General features: G+C 53.4%; 1 protein-coding gene across 1 annotated transcript; it reads left to right on the top strand.

Annotated features, from left to right (window-relative positions):
* Positions 1–16058: 16058 nt before the first annotated feature.
* On the top strand, positions 16059–17558 carry LOC124250662 (serine/threonine-protein kinase MARK2-like). Its single transcript, XM_046682793.1, has one exon. The coding sequence runs from the start codon at positions 16059–16061 to the stop codon at positions 17556–17558; it is 1500 nt and encodes a 499-aa protein (XP_046538749.1).
* Positions 17559–19166: the final 1608 nt, after the last annotated feature.

Below are 19166 nucleotides of genomic sequence, written 5' to 3'. Positions count from 1 at the left end.
CTCCAGCACCAGATGTTTATTGTCTTGGTCTCTTGGGCTGGGCGGCCCTGACTCAGGGCTCTCGTGGGATCGGTCAGGATGTCGGCTCGGGCCGCCTCGTCCCAGGGCTGGGACATCTACCTGTAAGCTCACGTGGTGGCTGGTGGCAGGAGGCGTCAGGTCCTCACCAGGTGGGCCTCTCCACAGGGCCGCTCACAGGCAGGGCAGCTGGCTTCCCCAGGGAGAGATGGAGATTGAGGCGCACACACACAGATGCGATGCACACACGCACTGCCCCTGCCTGCTTTCCTCCTGCACGGCGGGGAAGAAATGGAAAACAAAACAAGGAACAGGCTCCCTCTCCCGCTGTTCGCGGGCTGCCGTCCCTCCGTCCTTGGCTTGCTTTCCCTCAGGCTTCCTGAGAATGGCCTTGGAGAGTTGTCCAGCTGACAAAGGGCTGACTGCACCGCGTCCCTGTCCCCTAGGGCAAGGAGACAGCACAAGTTTCTGCCCGCCATTCCCGTCTTCCGTCACCTGCCCATGCAGGGGGCTGTGTGGCAGGCACCGATGCCCACTCGGAATCGCTGGACAGGAGTCCAGTACCCTTCCAGAACAAGAGCTTTCCATTCAGGCAGCTGGAACACGCATCCTGGGAAGTCCCTGCTTTGGGGCTTATGTGCTGCTGGCGAGAGCATGGGGGGATGGGCGCTGCCAGGGGAGGCTGGCAGTCCACCTGTGACAACGGGCCTGGGTGTTCGAGGAGCAAAGTGGGGGCTCTCTCCCCCTTTTAAAAAATAATAACCCATCACTTTTGTGAACAACTGCTCATTTTTTCCATTTAAAAGTTGTGACATGCACTCAGAAGACACAATAAAATATATACTCATTCGTGTGTGTGTGTGTGCGCGTGTACAGTTTAAAGATCCATGTAGCCGTCTGCATTCTCCGCCCACCTCAGTGAATAGGACATTTGCAGCCACCCAGGAGCGCTCGTGGCTCTCCTGATGCCAGCCCCTCTCCTGGGGTGACCGGTGCCCTGACTTTGGTGACAGTTGTGTCCTTGTTTGGCCTCATACTCTCACTCCCCGGGGGACACCCTCAGAAGAGGCGTGGCGTTTTGCCCATTTTTCTTCGTTCATGTACATTGTAGTGTGCGCCCTCTTTGGGGACTGGTTGCCTGGGCGGCTCACTTGGCCGCGGGGGGCAGCCAGGGCGCATGTGTTCCTGTGGCTGTTTGGTGTCCCTTGTGTGGACAGGCCACTTTCATCCACTGTCCCTTTGAGACACACGCACCCATTCCAGCTCGGAGCTCCAGGAGCACACCACCCCAGGCCGTGTCCCACACTTCACTGGTATTTACACCTGGGAGCAGAACTTGGGGGTCAAAGGTGCTCTGACCTTGCTGGGCAGGCCGCTCTCTTTTCTGAAACAGAGCACTTGTGTGTGCCAGGTCCCGTGCTGAGCCCAGGGAGGGGCGGAGCCTCCAGGAGAGTCTGCAGACCGGCCTGTGCGGGGGGGCGGGGGGGGGGCTGCTGCTCAGAGAGGGATGGACGGGGGGAGGCCTGGCCCAGTGTGTGGAGGGCGGTCAGCCATGCCCCCCGCGTTAGAGAGGCAGTTACTGAGAGTGACCGATGGCCCAGGGGAGTGACAATGGCAGATGTTAACTGCGTGGATGTTCCAGGCAGGAGCAGGGTGGGCAGGGGCTTTGAGGCTGGGGGCCTCTGTCAGCTCAGCGGCCACAACAGAGGGCCACAGCGGGGCCGCGTGAACAACACAGGTTCACTTTCCCACAGCTCTGGACCCTGCAAGTCCCAGTCGGCATCTGGCAGGGTGGGTTCCTGGGGGCCCCTCCTCCTGGCTGGCGCTTCTCCCCCGTCCTCGTCCTCATGTGGCAGAGAGAGAGCTGTCGTGTCCCTTCCTCTGGTCAGGGCACTGGTCCTACTGAGTTCGGGCCCCAGCCTCATGGCCTCATTTAGCCTTTACACCTCCTCACAGGCCCTGTCTCCAGACACAGCCACACTGGGGCTTAGGGCTCCTACCTAGCAATTGGAGGGGGGCCACAGACGTTCAGTCAGGAACGGGGCGAGGGGAATTTGAGGAACGAGTGTGCATAGAGCAAGGGCTTGAGAGGGTGGTTTGGTTATCTGTCCTTGTGGAATAAACCCGCCCTAAACTTAGTGGTTTAAAAGGAGAATCATCGTTTACCCAAGACTTCACAGTTGGGCAGGGCCCAGGGGGGACAGCCCCTCTCCACCCTCTGTGACACGAGCTGAGGCCTTGCTCACAATGCTGGCAAGTTGGTGCTGGTGGACAGCTGGGAGCTCGGTGGGGCTGATGGCCAGAGACCGGTGGCCAGGGGCCTTGGTCCTCCTCCGTGTGGCCGCGTGGGCTTCCTCACAGCGTGGTGGCTGGTTTCTAAGAGTGAGAAAGTGAAAGTTGCTGGTACTTTCCAGGGTTGCAGCTGAACCTGGCAAGAGTGCCAGTCCTGCCATCGAAGAAGTCACAGCGTCCAGGTACAGCTACTGGCCGTTCATATCACAGACCTCGTCTTTTTTTTTTTTTTTTTTTGAATAAAAATGATGTATAAGGCATACAACATGTTTTGGCATACAGATCCATAGTGAAGTGGTTGCTGCGATAAAGCTAATTAACACGTCCGTCTCCTCACATCTCTCTTCTTTTCATGCTGCAAGCACCTGAAGTCTATGCTTAGCAAATTTCCAGCATATGAGAAGATGTGGTTAACTCTAGTTGTTGTGCTGCACATTTAATCTCCAGACTTATGTACGCTCCCTAATGGCCGTGTGTGCCCTTTGACCTCGCTCCCCCATTTCCCCCACCCGGCCCTACTGACCACACAGACCTCGTCTTCTCTCGGCCACATGCTGCAGGAAATGTGCCACCTTTTATGTTGGGCATCACCTCCTGGGCTATAGATCTTCTTGTCCTTGAAGCACACATTGGCCAGCTCTTTCCCCAAATCGTTAAGACACGGGGCAATAGCACACCAAAGCTGTGAAAGTCAGGGCCCGCTGTCCCAAATGCCACCATCTGTGGCTCGTTCCTCTGTGGCCAGTGCACAGGACTCTCCATGGCTGGAGTTGCAGTCGAGTGTGTTTTTTCTGGAGTGGGGTCCATGGTTTTGATCAGATGCTCTGATGTCACCCAGAGAAGGGGTGCCGTGATCGTGACCACGGATCTGATCAGACTCCCCTCAGAGAAGACATAGAGCATCGTATGACCGCTCCCCACCCGCCACTCAGCAGGAGCCCAGTAGTGCATGCATCCAAATTCACTCACTCTTGTGTTTTTTCAACTTTTTCTTGTGGAAAATTTCAGATATTCACAAAAGTAGGCAAAACAGTATAGTGACCACCCCCTCCCCATGTGCCCAACTTCAACAATTATCAGCTCATAGCTAATCTTATCTATCCCCCTTCCTCCTTTCCCCTTTCATTTTTTCTTCAACTTTTTTAAAGACTAGAGCACACCCTGAAGACTGCTTATGTCCTAAGTGTGCACAGAGTGAGTTTTCATGCTGTGAGCTCACCTGGTAAAGATTCTGGTACCCAATTCTGACATGTGTTTGGGGGGGAAGTGTTCCTACATCACCAAGCAATTCGCTGACACTTGAAAATTCCCTGACAATTCCACTCAATTCTGACCCTCTCTGCTGGAGCCAGCATCAGATGCCACAGGCGGAGGGCTCAGTCCCACCAGGCTGCCTCCACTTCAGATGCCAGTCGCAAGCCCAGGTTTCACCTGTGCTTCTGACAAAAAGAAATAAATCAGAGGTCGGCATGAGCCCCTCTTTGGGTTTGATTACTTTGCTAGAGTGGCTCACAGGACTCGGGAAACCAGTTTACTCACTAGATTACTGGTTTATTACATAAGATATTAAGATACAAATCAACAGCCAGATGCAGATACACATGGTGAGGTCCCTGAAAAGGAGCTTCTGTCCTCGTGGAGTTCGGGGCTGGGCAGGTAGCCCGTGGGACTGTTCTAGTTCACCAACCTGGAGGGTCTCCAAACCTCTTCGGGGTTTTGGGTTTTTATGGAGTCTTCATTGTGTAGGCCTGATTGATTGACTCATTGGCCATTGGTGATTGATGCAACCTCCAGCTCCCTCCCCTCCCAGAAATCAGGGGGTGGGACTGAAAATTCCAACTCTCTAATCAGGGTCAGTTTCCCTGGCAACCAACCCTCATCCTTAGGTGCCTTCCAAAAGTCACCTCATTAACATAAAGCCAGCTGTGGTAGAAAGGGGCTTGTCATCAATAACGAGACACCCATTTCACCTTTATGGCTCTGAAGCAATTTCAGGATAGGAGGACCAGAGACCCAATAGTCTAACAAAAGATGCTCCCATTGCTCTTATCTCTCAGGAAATGCAAAGGGCTTTGGGAATTGTAAGCCAGGAACCACAGAGGAAGACCGAATATATGTAAGAAATATATTTTCGTCATCTGAATGACCAAATATTTATTTCTCATAAATCACAGTATCGCACCTGGGTAGCCAGTAGTCGGATCAGGAGCCCAATATTATCAGCACTCACAAGCCCCCCATGGCCCCCTTCCATCACTGCCCTCAAGTAACCTCTGTCTTGACTTCTAACAGGAGGGACAGAGGCTGGTTTGCTCACTGGCTGTTGCGGGGGTGACAGGAGCATGGCGTAGCGGGCGGTGGGTAGAGTTGGCAAATCTGGGTTCAGAATGGGCCTCGGCGCCGGCTAGTCATGTGACCGTGGCAGTTACGCAGCCTCCAGGAGCCTTGGTCCCTCTTTACACAGCGAGGACCATGCTGGACCTGCCAGGTTGCCCTGAAAATCATTACTAACACGCGTCAGGGCCCAGCTCAGGGTTTGGCACGTGAGGAGTGTCACTCATCATCATCGTCATCAGTGTTATTTCCAATTTCACACCTGTGGTGAGACGGGAGGCGGCTGTGGCCCTGGCAGGCCTTGTGTAGCTGTGGCGAGAGCTGTGGACAGCTGCAGCCTTCAAGATAGCTGACAACTGCTTTGTCGCATCCTGGAGCAACCACCCTGCGCCGGACTGTCAATTAGCCTGAAAGACGACCTGAGGAACACTGTCACTGACACAGCAGACGTAGGGAGAGGGCCCAGGACGGCCTCCTGCCATCAGCAGAGGTGGTTCGGTGGGAGAAGCTGTCCCCTGGGCTTTCTGTGCTGATGGGGCCGTGCAGCTAGTTTGTACAATCACTGAAAAGGCAGCTTACCAAGAGAAATTCGGCTGACTTTGGGTTAAGTGTGTTTTTATTTCTCTGGCAATAAAAAGCAACTTGGGATGTCCAGGGGTTAGATTCCCGAATGTGCTTGCTCGAAGCCCTTTGCTCCTTCAGGCCCAGGAAGTCCCACTGTGGCTTTAGCCGTTGGCGACATGCAGTTTAATCCCAGAGTCCCTTTCCTCTGGTTCAGAGTGGGAAGGCGTCGCTGGCGGTGGATGCTGTGTATTTCGCAGTCTCCGCGAAAGTTCAAGTGTGTGTGATACGATCTAATTTTGTCCAGTTTCTTGACATTCAGCCTTGTCTCCTTTGTGAAGCAGTGTAATTGATTTCTGGGTACTTGAAAATAGAGCTGGTAGTGGGGAAACATGCTGGAAATACCAAATAGGGGATGCGTGAGGCCAGCCGCACCGCCCCTACTCATCCATCCATCCATTCATTCATTCATTCATTCAGTTGCTGCCTCCCAGAGCCTGGGGCACAGAGTTCCAGAGCCACAGGCCCTCCCTCTGGGGTTGCTCTCGACTCCTGGGATGTTCAGATCCTGGGAAAACAGTTTCAGTCGCGGTGCCAGGCAGTGGAAGGGCTGGGAGAGGAGCCTCAAAGCGTCCAGGAGGAGGCTGCTTTCCGGGGAGAGTCCCAGGTCAAAGGAACGGGATGTGAGACCCTGGGGGCTGGGCCTGGGGCAGTGCGCTGAGGCTGGGGAGGGGTCCCAGGGTAGCTGGGGCCTCACGGGTCTGCACATCTCGTGTCCTCGTGGGGGTGTCCTGTCCCAGAGGGCACCCGCACTCTAAGTGTGTGTTCTCTCTCGTTGCAGGTCTGAAGGAGCGGGCTCCCGGAGTGTCAGGTGTGTGTGTCGTCAGCCTCTGTCCGTGCAGCTGCGTCCTGGGGGCGGGCGGCTCAACGGAACCATGCGCTTTGATTCTCCCTGACGGGGTCTCGCAGCTCAGAGCCCTGCCCCGACTGCTCCTGGTCCTGGCCTGTGCCCAGGGGCCGTGGCTGTGCTCTGTCTTCTGGCTCAGTGTCCTAGAACGAGAGTGAAACCTTTCCTGGTTCTAGCATGACCTTCACGGAGGTCACCCAGGCTTGGTGGTTGTTCCTTCCAGTCAAGGGCTGGTGGTGGTGTGCCGTTTGTCCAGGCTGTGATCCATCTAGGACAAGAAGCTTCTCAGCTCAGACAGCCCCTGGGTCTCTGGGACGTGTGACGGAGGGACAGGGACCGGCTCTCCACCAGGTTCCTCCCTTGAATGGGCGCTGGGAGATGTGTGTAGGATGAAGGAACCCAAGTGGTGGCGAGATTTCGGCCCTGAAGAGAGCTGGAGGGCCGTCCCACAACCCCCCTCTCAGGGTTCTGTGTGGCGTGTTGTCAGGAAAGTGTTTTCAAGGCAGATGACATCGAAACTGAGCCCGGAAGGAGGAGAATGATTTTCCGAGCAGGGGAAGGGTGGGGAAGACATTTCAGTGGGTGGAACAGCATGTGCAGGGACCTGTGTGGTGAGAATAAGGACTGGCTTCGGAATACCAGAGGGGTCTGGCGTGCAATGTGGAACATGTGCTCCCAGCTCCAGCCAAATGGTTCTCAGCAGGACGCGTGGAGACGAGGAGCTGGGCAAGGAAGAACACTGCCGTAAGTCCAAGCAGAGGAGGCTGAGTTCAATTGTCCCGGGTCTGAAGAACCCCTGTACTGTGTGGACTCCTGGGGAGGGACGGGTCCAGAGACCTTTAGGAGTCGTGGTAGGAAACATTGCTAGGACTTTCAGATGCTGTTGTCAGGCCTCGGCTGTGTCTCTGCCCCGTGCCAGGCTCTGTGTTTCAGCCCCAGAGAGCTGTGGATGTGGGTGTCGGCCCTCAGTCACACATCACATCCTCTGTGCACGAGCATGGGCACGGGGCACACATATAAAGGCCTTCCCTTTGCTCAGGATCTGACGCCTGGCGGGCTGCTCCCACCCTCGTGCTTCCAGTCACTACCTACTGGACAACTGCAGAATCTGTTATCTCGGTAAGAGTGTCCACGAGGTCTCTTTCCTTAAGCGAGTGTCTCCCACAGCACCTCTGCCCTCTCAGGGCCCCCGGGGTTATTCCGCACCTCAACGCTGACAGTGGCCCGCCCTGCTTCTCTCGGTGCCAGCCCACTCTGCTTCTCTCGGTGCCATAGTGCTGTAGCTGCGGCTCTCACAGGGGCCCCTCAGCTGGACACCCGCCTATGCAGCCCCGTTTCCACTCCTGCTCCTCTGCTGCACCCGCCCAGTCGTGCCACTCATCCTCTACACGTGTCCCGTGATTCCCTGCTGTCTTCTGGCTTCTCTGTGTGACTGCACTGTTTCCTCCACCCCTCTGTCACCAAAACCGGAGTGGGTTCCCTCCTGGCGAGTTAAATCAGACCCTCCACCAGAGCCACTCATCTCAGAAAGTAAAGTGTACTTGCAGCAAATAGGAGACCATGAGGAGTCATTTCCAGAGTCTCAGCGTACCCGAACACCGGGGAGCAGGGCCTTTTATTTGGGATGGGGAATGAATGTTCAAAAGGGAGAGGTGGGAATCCTCTTGCTGGCTCAGTTGGAAACCTGCTTCCACATACACTGCAGGTTACAGGAATGAGGTCTAAGCTCCTCTTGGAGAGATCTTAGCACTAAAATAAGGCAAAGGTCACAGGCGGAGCTCTCGTGGTGAGGCCTGGTCCGGTTCAGGGAGGTTGGTGATTGCATCTCCTTAATGTAAAAAAGGAAAAGAACAATTTGGAAAAAGAGTTAAAATATCCAAATCCACTCTTGAGTTCCTTGGGGTCACTAGTTGGTGACATACTGCTCAGCAGGCCCCACACCTTTCTCAGGGTCCCCCGAGCTGCTGCCTCCCTGAGCGTCGCAGGGGCCACGACTGGAGTGCTCTTCCCTGGCTTGTGCTCGGTGGCTTTCTGTGCTTGCTTTTGATATGCAAGTTCATTCTGCTTTGTGTCCCAGTGACTTGAGCACTTGTCTTGTTCCCCCAGGCAAAGTAAGTGACCTGGGCTGAGGCCTCTGGGTCGTCTCTGGGCGGGGCTGACACCCACCAGGCACAGAGCAGGCACCAGTGGGCCTTAGTGTTAGAGAGCAAGGGCTCGCCACCCGGTGCACATAGGATCCGACACCATGGCACACCAGGCTTTGAGGGCAGAAGGCTTTATTGCACAGTCCATCAGCAAGGAGACAGGAGGCCTCACAAACGTCTCGCCATCCAAGGTACGGGGGGAGGCGTAAGGGAGCAGGGCTGGTATGTGCAAGGGCTGGCAGGATGAGTTTCGATTAGCAGATCAAAATTTCCTCTTCTCCACATGCTCCTGGGTGGCTCACGGCCCCTGAAAAATGGCTTTAAGTTCCTGCTGTTAAGATGGGGTCAGTGAGAGAGGGTACGGGAAAAGTACAGGAAACTGGGTGAAGATGTCATGCAGACTGAAGTCATTGCCTTCTCTGTTGATAAGAGTGTCTAGAGGTTTAGTCATCCTCCCCTTCCTGGCACAGAGAGAGAGGCACCCTTACAAATGGAGATTTCTCTTACAAGTGTAAATTTGCCTTTTTTTTTTTGTTTAATAATCATCAGCCCAAAATAGCCCTTATGCCAAAGAGGCATATTTTGGGGTGACAAATTCTGTGCCTGGTCCTGTGATGACATCAGTGGAAGGAATTCTACTTGATAAGCAAGGAACCCCAGGCATGATGTCTTGCACAGAACAGGCGCAAATGAATATTTGTCTAACTGGATTCAGGACTCATCAATATTTTCAGGCCATAAACTGGCAGGAAAAAGAAAAGTGGACCATTCACCCTGCTCAGTGGAGAGCGTCCCTTGTCCCTCCTTCCACAACAAACCCTTGTAAACAGAGTGGGCAGGAGGGGCGGCGTTTGATGACTCAGAAAGGCCATGTCTGGACTCCATTAGCTTGGCTCACTAAGGTACTGATGGGCGCCGAGAGCTGGTGGTCTTTGCTAAACCCGAAGGGGATGAGCCCTGAGAGCCCCTCCTGGACCCCACCCCTACCCCAGGGTCCCTGCTTGCTGAGGTCACTTTCCTTAGACTCAAGTGATCCCAGCTGCCACCTTCCTGGTTGGTGCCTCGGCTGCCCGGAGCAGCAGGGATCGCTTTGTACAAACAGGAGGAACCTGCTTGTGACTTCGTGTGCACGGTTCCCCCAAGGTGAAACGTGTGCAAGATCAGATGTGTTCATTTTCCACAAATGAAATTGCTACTGAGCCCGAAGTGGGTTTGCTCACCATCGCACAGCAAGCCCATCTCTGACGCCGGGTGTGGTGGAAGAAAGCAGGAATTTTATTACAAAGTCCTGAGCAGGGAGAACTGGCAGCTAACGCTGTGATCTTGAACTCCCCAAAAAGCAACGAGCCAGGGTTCTTACTGGGGCCTTTACCGAGGGGAGGGGGAGCATCCCTGTGGCCTTGGGGGCTGACATTCTAAGAGTCCTCTGTGCAGGCGCGACGTTCATGTTCCCTCGTGGGTCGCATGTGCAAACTGGGGGGGTTCTGCGTGTTGCCTGTGGTGGATTTTAGTCGTGACGTCCAAGGTTACCGTCAGTCCTTTCAGCTTCTCCCCGCTCCTGTGTGACGTCTAGTCAAGCCTGGGCGGGCGGGGCGGGGGCGGGGGGGCGGCGGGGGGGGGGGGGGGGGGGGGGGGGCGCTGTCAGCAAGCTGCTCTCTTATCAGCATCCTCCTGCTGGTCTGCAAAACAGGCGCAGAGACTTGGTTACTTTGTTTCCCACCTCAGCCTCCTGGGCACAGGATGTCACCCTAATCCAGGGAAGTTTTAACTCCTTCATTCTCAGTTTCAAAATGACTCCTTTGTGACCATTTTGCAAACACAGGACTTTGCTCGTGTCCCCAGGAGCAGGTGTCTGCTCTTCACTGCATTCTGAGGGAGGCTCTGGAGGCCCCCAACTTTCAATCTTCTAAAGATTTGTGTTGGGGGGGCCGTGGGCAGAGAAGAGGTGTGCGGAGTTTGGAGTCTGGAAAGGATGGATAGCTGCGTGGAGGGCCAGGAGACTGCTGACACTGTATGTAAGATGCCAGGGCTTTCTGCGGGGTAAAACCATTATCTTCCGTTCCTCCTGGCTCTCATCAACCCCTTGAGATGAACTCTGCCATGTGCACTAATATAAATAACATTGATGCAGACAATCCATAATCAGTCTATAAACCAAAATTGGGGTGAGTCGAGGGGCTGGCCCCGTGGCCGAGTGGTTAATTTCGCGTGCTCTGCTGCAGGCGGCCCAGTGTTTCGTCGGTTCGAATCCTGGGCGCGGACATGGCACTGCTCGTCAGACCACGCTGAGGCAGCGTCCCACATGCCACAACTAGAGGAACCCACAACGAAGAATACACAACTATGTACCGGGGGGCTTTGGGGAGAAAAAGGAAAAAATAAAATCTTAAAAAAAAAAAAAAAAATTGCGGTGAGTCGATTAGGAGCCAGGTCTGAGGACTGTAGCCCAGAGCCTTCCTTCCCCGAGGAGGGAAGGGCAGCAAAGTGGGGGTGTACAGAGTGGTCATATACAGTCTTGAAACAAAGAGCATACGTCACATATGACGGGAATGTCCCTTTTACTACTGTCACTTTGCTTTGCTCACACGGCAGCTCAGTGGTCACAAGGTGAGCACAGCAGGTCAGTAATTAATCCTCGGTTTCCAGGAAGAGATGCTTATCCTGAAAGAAACACCAACATAGGGGGAAGCTACATCCCTGTCTTTAAGGGCCTCATTCTTGTCTTTGGGACATAGGAAATGTTTAAAGCAGGTGGACAATGCGTGCTCAACAGGCCACGTCAGGCGCTTTTGGAAAAACAAGGTCAGGCCGAATTAGTTTTACCCCAAACGGCTTCCTCGTATACTCCAGTGTATCCTGTCGCTTTCCATTTATTTATCAATAAGTCCCACTGCATGAGTGTTCACTGTGGGTCGGGCCTCACCTCATCTGCACAACCAGCCCTACCCCCTCAAGAGAGCTGTCATTGTCACTGCCCCATGTTTTCAGTTCTGGGAGCTCAAGGCTGAGAAATACGGAGCAGCCCCCCCAGGACGATGCGGCTTCAGGGGCAGAGCCGGGACGTCCACGCCAAAGCCTTTCCAAGTCAGAATCGCCTGTGCTGCTTGTTGAAAATACAGATTTCCAGGCCCACCCTCATCGTGTCTGACCTGGGCAGGTCCTGGGTGGGACCTGGGGATCTGAATCGTTAACAATTCTAACAGGCAGCCTCAGCGTGTGGCCTCTCCGTGTCCGGGGTCAGGCTATGCCCATTTCCCAAGTGCGAGGTGATGATCCTCAGAAAAACAGTGAATGAAGCGGTCCCTTGTGGGTCGCCTCCCCTGTGCGGGATTCTGAAACGTTGACCGGCGTTTTCAGAGGCAGCAACAAGTGGCCCAGGGCTGGCAGCAGCCGGTGAAATCTGAGGACTGCTTGTCTGAGGAGCAGGGGAGCTGCTTCTGGAGAAGGTGGGCTCAGCTACAGCCGTCGTCCTAATGGGGACCAAGATGTGGGAGTGAAAGCCATTAGCCGAGATTAGTTCGTTTTCCTGGGAACATCTCCCCTCACTCCGCACCGAGGCAAGACAGCCTTTGTAATTAACCAGGCCTTTTTTCCCCAAACCCAAAATGAGAACGTGCAGTTTATTTTGTGCGCAAAGAAGTATGAAAATTGCTGAAGGTGGCAGATGAGACTGGGGACGTTTGCTGTGCCAGGTAAACAGAGCATAACTCTCAGCCTCCAGGACAGAATGAGAGCTGGCCCCAAGTCAGAGATGGCTTGGGGGCCTTCTCCTGCAGCCGTGTCCGGAGGGGCTGGACTAAGGGCTGAGCAGGTGGCCCTGGGAGGCGAGCAAACATTTTTCAGCACCACGGAGTGGAAGGAATGGAGGCACTGGGTTCCGATAATTCGGAATTCAAATCCTTTCTCCTTGTCTTACCCTCTGTGTCACCATGGACCAGACACTGAACTCTCCGAGCCTCAGATCTCACACTCAATCAACAGTCTCTATTGAGCCCCTACTGTGTGCATGTTTTCGAGCTACCCACTAAGGTTGTGAATACCAATGAAATACGGTGACTATCTGCCCCACAATGAAATGGGAGCAGAGATCTCAGCCTCACCGCCAAGGGACCTGTGAAATGAGGCTGAAGATGAGGCAGTGGGTGACATGCGGCAGCGTTCAGGTCACATCCGCTGCCTTCTTTCCTTTCTCCTCTCTCCGCCACAGTCTCTGAAGACCCCTCCTTGGAATCCTGAGGGAGGGTTGGAGAAGCCCATTTTGCTTGAGAAGCAAGAGCTAGCCCCAGCTTGGGCAGGGTCCCATTTTACTCTCTTCCATCCTCCCTTCTCTGCCCTGGGATTCTGATTCAGGTTCACCGGACTTCTGTCTTTTACGTTTCCGTCTCCTTGGCTGTCTGTGCTGCATCCTGAGCAGTCTTCTCTGGGTGGTCTTTCAGGTCACTAATATTCCCTTCAGCTGCGTCCAGTCTGCTCTGTGGACAACCATTGTGGGCTGAGGCCCTTGGAAGGCGTCCATATGTGTTCAGCCTGATTCTGGGGGCACTGCTGGTCCTCTCTTCACACGGAAAGTAGAGTTATCTTGTCGGATCCGGATTCAAGTCACTGGGCAAAGAACCCATCTGGCTAGATATTTTAGAAAAACCCTCCGATGACTGTCTAGAAGATGGGCCAGAGATATTTGGGGGGTATCAAGGCAATGCTGGCCCCATAGAATGAGTTAAGAAGTGTTCTTTTCCCTGAATTTTTGGGAATACTTTGAGAAGGATTGATGTTGATTCTCCTTCAAGTGTTTGGTAGAATTCACCAGTGAAGCCCGCAGGTCCAGAGGTGTTTTTGTGGAGAGGTTTATGATCCCTGATTCGATCTCCTGACTAGTTACAAGTCTGTTCCGATTTTCTGCTTTGTGAGTCCTGGGAGGATGTGTATTTCTACAAATTTGTCCATTTCATCTAGGTTATCCCATTTGTTAGAGTACTGTCGTTCATAGCACTCTCTAATAATTCTTTTTATTTCTGTAGAGTCAGTAGTAATGTCCCCACTTTCATGTCTGGGTCTAATAATTTGAATTTTCTCTTTTTTTCTTAGTCAGTCTAGCTAATGGTTTGTCAATTTTGTCCATCTTTTCAAAGAACCGACTTTTGGTTTTGTTGCTTTTCTCTGTTGTTTTTCTGTTCTCTGTTTTACTTGTCTCTGCTCTAAGCTTTATTCTTTCCTTCCTTCTGCTAGCTTTGGGTTTGGTTTGTTCTCCTTTTTCTAGTTCCTTAAGTTGCATCAAGTTAGGTTGTTTGTTTGAGATCTTTCTTGTTTTTTAATGTAAGTGTTTATAGCTGTAAATTTCCCCCTTAGCACTGCTTTGTTGTTTCCCATAAGTTTTGATATGTTGTGTTTCATTTTCCTTCATCTCTAAACTATTCTATAACTTCCCTTGTGATTTCTTCTTGGACACATTGGTTTTTTAAGAGCGTATTGTTTACTTTCCACAAATTTGTGAATTTTCCACTTTTCCTTCTGTCTCTACTTTCTAACTCCATCCCATTGTGGTTGGAAAAGATACTTTGTATGATCTCTACGTCTTAAAATCTATTGAGATTTAAACTGGGGCCCAGGATACGGTGTACACTGTAGAGTGTCCCACGTCCACTTGAGCGGAATGCGTCCTCTTCGTTGGGCAGTGAGCCGTGTCTGTCTGTTGATCTAGTTGGTTTACTGCATGGTTCAAGCCCTCTGTTTCCTCACTGACATTCTGCCTAGTGTCGTCCCCGTTATTGAGAGTGGGGCAGTGACGGCTCCAACTTCTTCGTCTCTTAGAACCTTTTTCGACTGAAAGTCCATTTGCTCTCCTGTTAGGATAGGAACCCCAGGTCTCTGTTGGTTACTATTAGTGTGGACTATCTTTTTCCAGTCTCTCATGTTCACCTTTTTCCACTGTAGGATCTAAAGAGAGTCTTGTAGACAGCAAATAGTGGGATAATGTTTTTCTGTCCATTCTGCCAGTCTGTGCTTTGACTGGAGTGTTTAATGCCTTTACGTTTAAAGGAATTCCTGACAAGGAGGGACTCACCTCTGTCATTTTGTGGTTTGTTTTCTATATGCCTTACAGCTTTTTTTGTCATTCCTGCATGACTGTCTCCTTTCACATTTAGTTGATTTTTGGTAGGGAAACATTTTAGTTACCTTTTCATTTTCTTTTGTGTCTATTCTATACCTTTTTTCTCTCTGGTTACCATGGCATCACACTTAACATCCTAAAGTTATAACACTCTAATGTCAATTTATACCACCTTCGCTTCAGTAATGCACAGAAATGTAGCTCCTACACAGCTCGGACTCCACCTCATTTCAGTTATTAACATCTCAAAATTACATCTCTAGGCATTGTATGTCCAAAACCATATATTAATAATTGGTTTTTTTAATCCTTTAGTCTCTTAATGGAGAAAACAAAAAGTGGAGCTATGAACCAAAGTTACAATAGTGCCAGCTTTTATAATCGTCCACCTACTTACTTTGACCAGAGATGTAATTTCCTCGTAAGGCGCTGAGCTGCTGTCCAGCGTCCTCTCGTTTCAGCCTGCAGGGCTCCCTTCATTGGAGGTGGGTCTGGTGTAGCGCACTCTCCCAGCCGTGGATTCTATGGGGGCGTCTTAATTCCTCCCTCATGTTTGAAGGACAGTGTTGCCAGATGTAGGATTCTTGGTGGGATTATTTTTTCCTTCAGCACTTGGAGCACATCAACCCACGCCCTCTGGCCTCTAAGGTTCCTGGTGAGAAATCAGCTCATGATCTTACTGGGGCAAATATGCTAAAAGCTCTCTTCCGCTCAGCTTTGTGAACGTTAATGACGTCCCTTCTCATGCCTTACGGGACAGAACGTTTTCCTATAGTGTTATAATATCAGTTAAGTTGTAGGATCATTTTGAGACTAATCAGAGTTTAAGGAAAAGGAACTGAATATTTTAAGTGTAGATATTTTGAGGTCTTCAGAAGCCAAAACTTTAATAAGTTTTGATTTTTAAATTAGAAATGAAAAGGCCACTGAAGCAGCCTACAGATTTTAATTTCTAACAAAGTAAATATCACTCTCTAATATCCCACAAAAATAAAAAGCTCTTTGGGGTCCCTTTTTTTAAGAGTAAAGGGGTCTTGAGACCACAAAGTAAGAAAACCACTGGAGTCTACCCCAGCCATGCCTGGTGCATGTCCTGCTCTGACCTCATAAAGAGCCACTGTGATGGAATTTACAAAAACTCATATTAGGCTCGGCCTTTGGGGCACACGCAGCCCGGGAAGCTTATCTGGTGACCTGTGGAGTTGGTGCGCAGTTAGTTGGTTTTCGCTGTTTTTGTTGCCCCCGATTTTGTTTATTTATTTTTTTATTTACTGCTTTTTTGTTTTTTATTTGTATTTTGTTTTTTATTTTTGTTTGTTCTCCCTTCTCATTTTTTAATTCTTTTTGGTTTTGTCTCATTTTTCTTTTATTTTTCTCACTTTTTAATTTTTTCCTTTCTCAATTTTTCTTTGTTATTTTCTCATTTTTTTGTTTTTCCTTTGTTTTTTTGTTCTTTTTCGCGTGTTCTTTAAATTTTTTTAGTATTGTTAGTACAGTTAGTATAGTTAGTATTGTGGGTGTAGTTAGTATCTTTGGGATAGTTAGTGGTACTACTTAGTATAGTTAGGAAGCATAGGTGGCCTCGTTAGTATTGTTAGTATTAGCATAGTATCGTTTTCTTTGTTCCTGTAGTTACTAAGCATAGTTAGCCTGGTTAGTTAGAGTTATAAGTTAGTGTAGATAGGAGGTCACCATGCTTCCGGGCCTTGCGGACACCTCTGCTGGCAGGCAGACCTGCCTTCATGATTACAGGGTCCTGAGGACCCTTGGCGAGGGCTCCTTCAGCAAGGTGAAGCTGGCCCTGCACATCCCCACCGGGACGGAGGTGGCCGTAAAGATCATCTCTAAGAAGGAGCAGAGTGCCTTCACTGCCAAGAACCTTCTGTGTGAGGTCCACAGCTTGAAGACACTGCGTCACCCCCACATTGTGGGCCTGCTGGAGGTGATCAGCACGGAGGACACTCTGTTCCTGGTGACGGAATTCGTCAGCGGAGGCGACATGCACGACCACCTGATGAAGCACGGCCCCCTGACAGAGGAGGAGGCACGCGACCGGTTCCGGCAGCTCGTCTCAGCTCTGCAGTACTGCCACCGCCGGGGCGTCGTACACCGGGACCTGAAGCCGGAGAACGTGCTCCTGGACCCGGCGGGGAGCGCGAAGCTGGCCGACTTCGGCCTCTGCAGCCTGGAGTCCGGCCGGCTGCTGAGCACGTACTGCGGCACCGTCTACTACGCGGCCCCCGAGGTCCAGCGGCTGGAGCCCTACGACGGCCCCCCGGCCGACGTCTGGAGCCTGGGCGTGCTGCTGCACGTCACGCTCACCGGGTCCCTGCCTTTCCAGGGGGAGGACTTCGGCGCCGTCCAGCGGAGCGTGCTCAGCGGGGCCTACTCGCCGCCCCTGCTGCTCTCGCCCGAGTGCGCGCAGCTGCTGAGAGGCATGCTGACCCTCGACCCCGGGAAGAGGAAGACCTTACAAGAGGTGATGGGGGACCCGTGGGTCAACTGGGGCCGGCCGAAGCTGAGGCCACATCGGCCGCTGCCTTGTGACACGAGGGACTCCTGGGTGACAGAGACAATGATAACAATGGGATTTCAGTGGAGTGACATCCAGGAGTCCCTCAGAAAAAGGAGGTATAACCATGCAATGGCCGTCTTCCTGATCCTGAAGGCCCAGAAGCCCCAGGGGGATGGCCACGCCAGCACCGGGAGGTCCCTCCCCTGCGCCGAGGCCAGCAGCTGCAGCTCTTTGCCACCCTGGGTGGCGCAGCTGAGGGCCTCGGCGCGCCCCAGAAGACGCGGTGGCAGTGAGCCTGTTCTGCCCACCTGGCTCCGCGAGGCAGGCTGTCAGCGGCCTGAGAAGCAGGAGCCAGGGCTGAAGGCCGCAGAGCCTGCCGGAGCCCTACCCCGCCTGCAGTCGGGCACCGCCACCCCCAGCACAACCCCGCTGCAGGTCCCCAGCCTGGTCCCCTCCACCCCCAGCGCCAGCACCAGCGGTGGGGCCCGGGAGGGCAGCTGCCGAGGAGACTCCCAGCAGGCCGGGCAGCCCAGTGGGGGTGCCCCAGCCTCTCCCTCTGGCCGCAGCCAGGGCCGGGGGGGTGCCACTAGGAGGCTCCTCAAGGTGCTGCGAGGCCTGTGCTGTTGCCTGCCGAGCAAGATCTGGCACCGCAAGCTGAACAGGGTGCGGCCCAGGTGAGGTCCCTGCAGGTTCCAACCACTGATGGAGGGACGTCGAGCCGCACCCCTGCATTCTACACAGAGAGTGAGATGCTGCGCTGCGGAGCCGGCCCCGCGGGGTGGGCATTCGGTGCGAGGTGGACGCCTTCTGCTGTGAGTGGGAGCAGTGCAAGGACATGCGTGTGTGCACGGACGTGCGGGCCTGAGGCCTTGGTCCAGCGGCCGACGGAGCTGTGCCGACTGCAGCCGTGCTCTCTGTAGGGATTCAACTCAGAAGGGGACCTGGCACATCCGTGGCCTTCTGAAGCATTGCGTCCAAACACTCGGTGACCCTAGAGGACGGCCTGGAGGCGCCTGGGGGACACGAGGAGAGGCTACCCTCACTGCAGGCCTGCCCCTCGGCCCCACCAGGGTGAAACCTCAGAGCCTGGACTGCTTTTCCCAGAGCACAACTTCCCTCCCCGTCCTCTCTGGCTCTTCTTCCACGTTGGTGGGAAGACGGATGGGTCTTGATGAGTCCTTGGTTTTCCACGTCTTGTAATAAACTTGATGCTGCAGAAAGATGTGTCAGAGATGCACTGTTTTGCGCCCTCCTTACGGAGAACTGTGGCTGTGCGTGCTCCAGCTTGAGAAACGTGCAGTGATGTAGCACGTGGAGGTAATCAAAACAACTAAATGAGGAAACGACTTAGAATTACTGTCGTGACGAACGCTACGGGGAAAAGGCTGGGAGCCACAGTGCAGGGCAGAAAGGCAGCCACCGCGCGCTAACACTACCTAACGTTTTCAGAAGGACCAAGGGAAACTTCCGATCCTGTGGCCTTTATGACTACAACCAAGAGGTCCAGATAGGGTAACCAAGCCCCGTGGGCCAGCCTGTTGGGGGGTCAGAGGAGTGGCAGGGTGTGGGCCCCCAAAACGGCCTCAGTCACGTCCACGTGCAGCTGAGGTTTCTGACTGTAGCGCAGGCGTTGGGCCTGTCCACTGTGATGACTGCTCCTTTTTATGACAGTGGCATGGAACAGTCACTCTAAGAGCCCTGATCGAGGGGTGGGCCGTTCGGCCAGCTCCAGGTTCCAGGGGAGCTCACAGGGAGCCAGGCATCCTGGGGGTCCAAGGGGGTTGTGGTCAGGCGTGGAGGCCTCAGGAAGTATCCAGCCTCGCCGAGTGTCCCAGCAGCCGAGGGTGGGAATGAGGGCGCCCTGGAGGGCGGAGGACAGGTCCCGCCGGGCAGGGATAAGAATGGGGACAAGCCCTGCCGCTCAGGTCTCCTCCTCGTCCGGCAAAGGGGAGAGGAAGAGATGAACTGGTACAGCGGCCCCCAGCGCCCTCTGTGCCCTGTGGCCTCAAGGACGTCGTCCGTCTTAGCTCATTTCATCCTCCTGGACCCTCGGGAAGTAGCTGCTGATTCCAGCCCCCGGAGAGGAGAACTGAGCGCAAGGACTCCGACTCGGCCCAGGGCGGAGCCGGGCCTCAGCCACCGGCACCCTGTCCTGGCTGGCAGCAGCCTGGGGCACTGCAGACAGCGCGTGACTGGCTGCCCCACGGGTGCCCAGGGAATGTCTGTCCTTCTGATGGCGTCCGGCAGACAGGGCCGGCTGCCAGCTCCGATATCCATCCTCTCTGA

The sequence above is a fragment of the Equus quagga genome, chromosome 1 (assembly GCF_021613505.1).
Source record: "Equus quagga isolate Etosha38 chromosome 1, UCLA_HA_Equagga_1.0, whole genome shotgun sequence".
In the NCBI taxonomy this organism is placed as follows: domain Eukaryota; kingdom Metazoa; phylum Chordata; class Mammalia; order Perissodactyla; family Equidae; genus Equus; species Equus quagga.
Note: the sequence above shows the minus strand (reverse complement) of the source record. Positions and strands in the feature narration are given on the sequence as shown.

Bases quoted from the DNA above. Each gene is read 5' to 3' on its own strand.
- LOC124250662 (XM_046682793.1), top strand. From the start codon at position 16,059: ATGCTTCCGGGCCTTGCGGACACCTCTGCTGGCAGGCAGACCTGCCTT.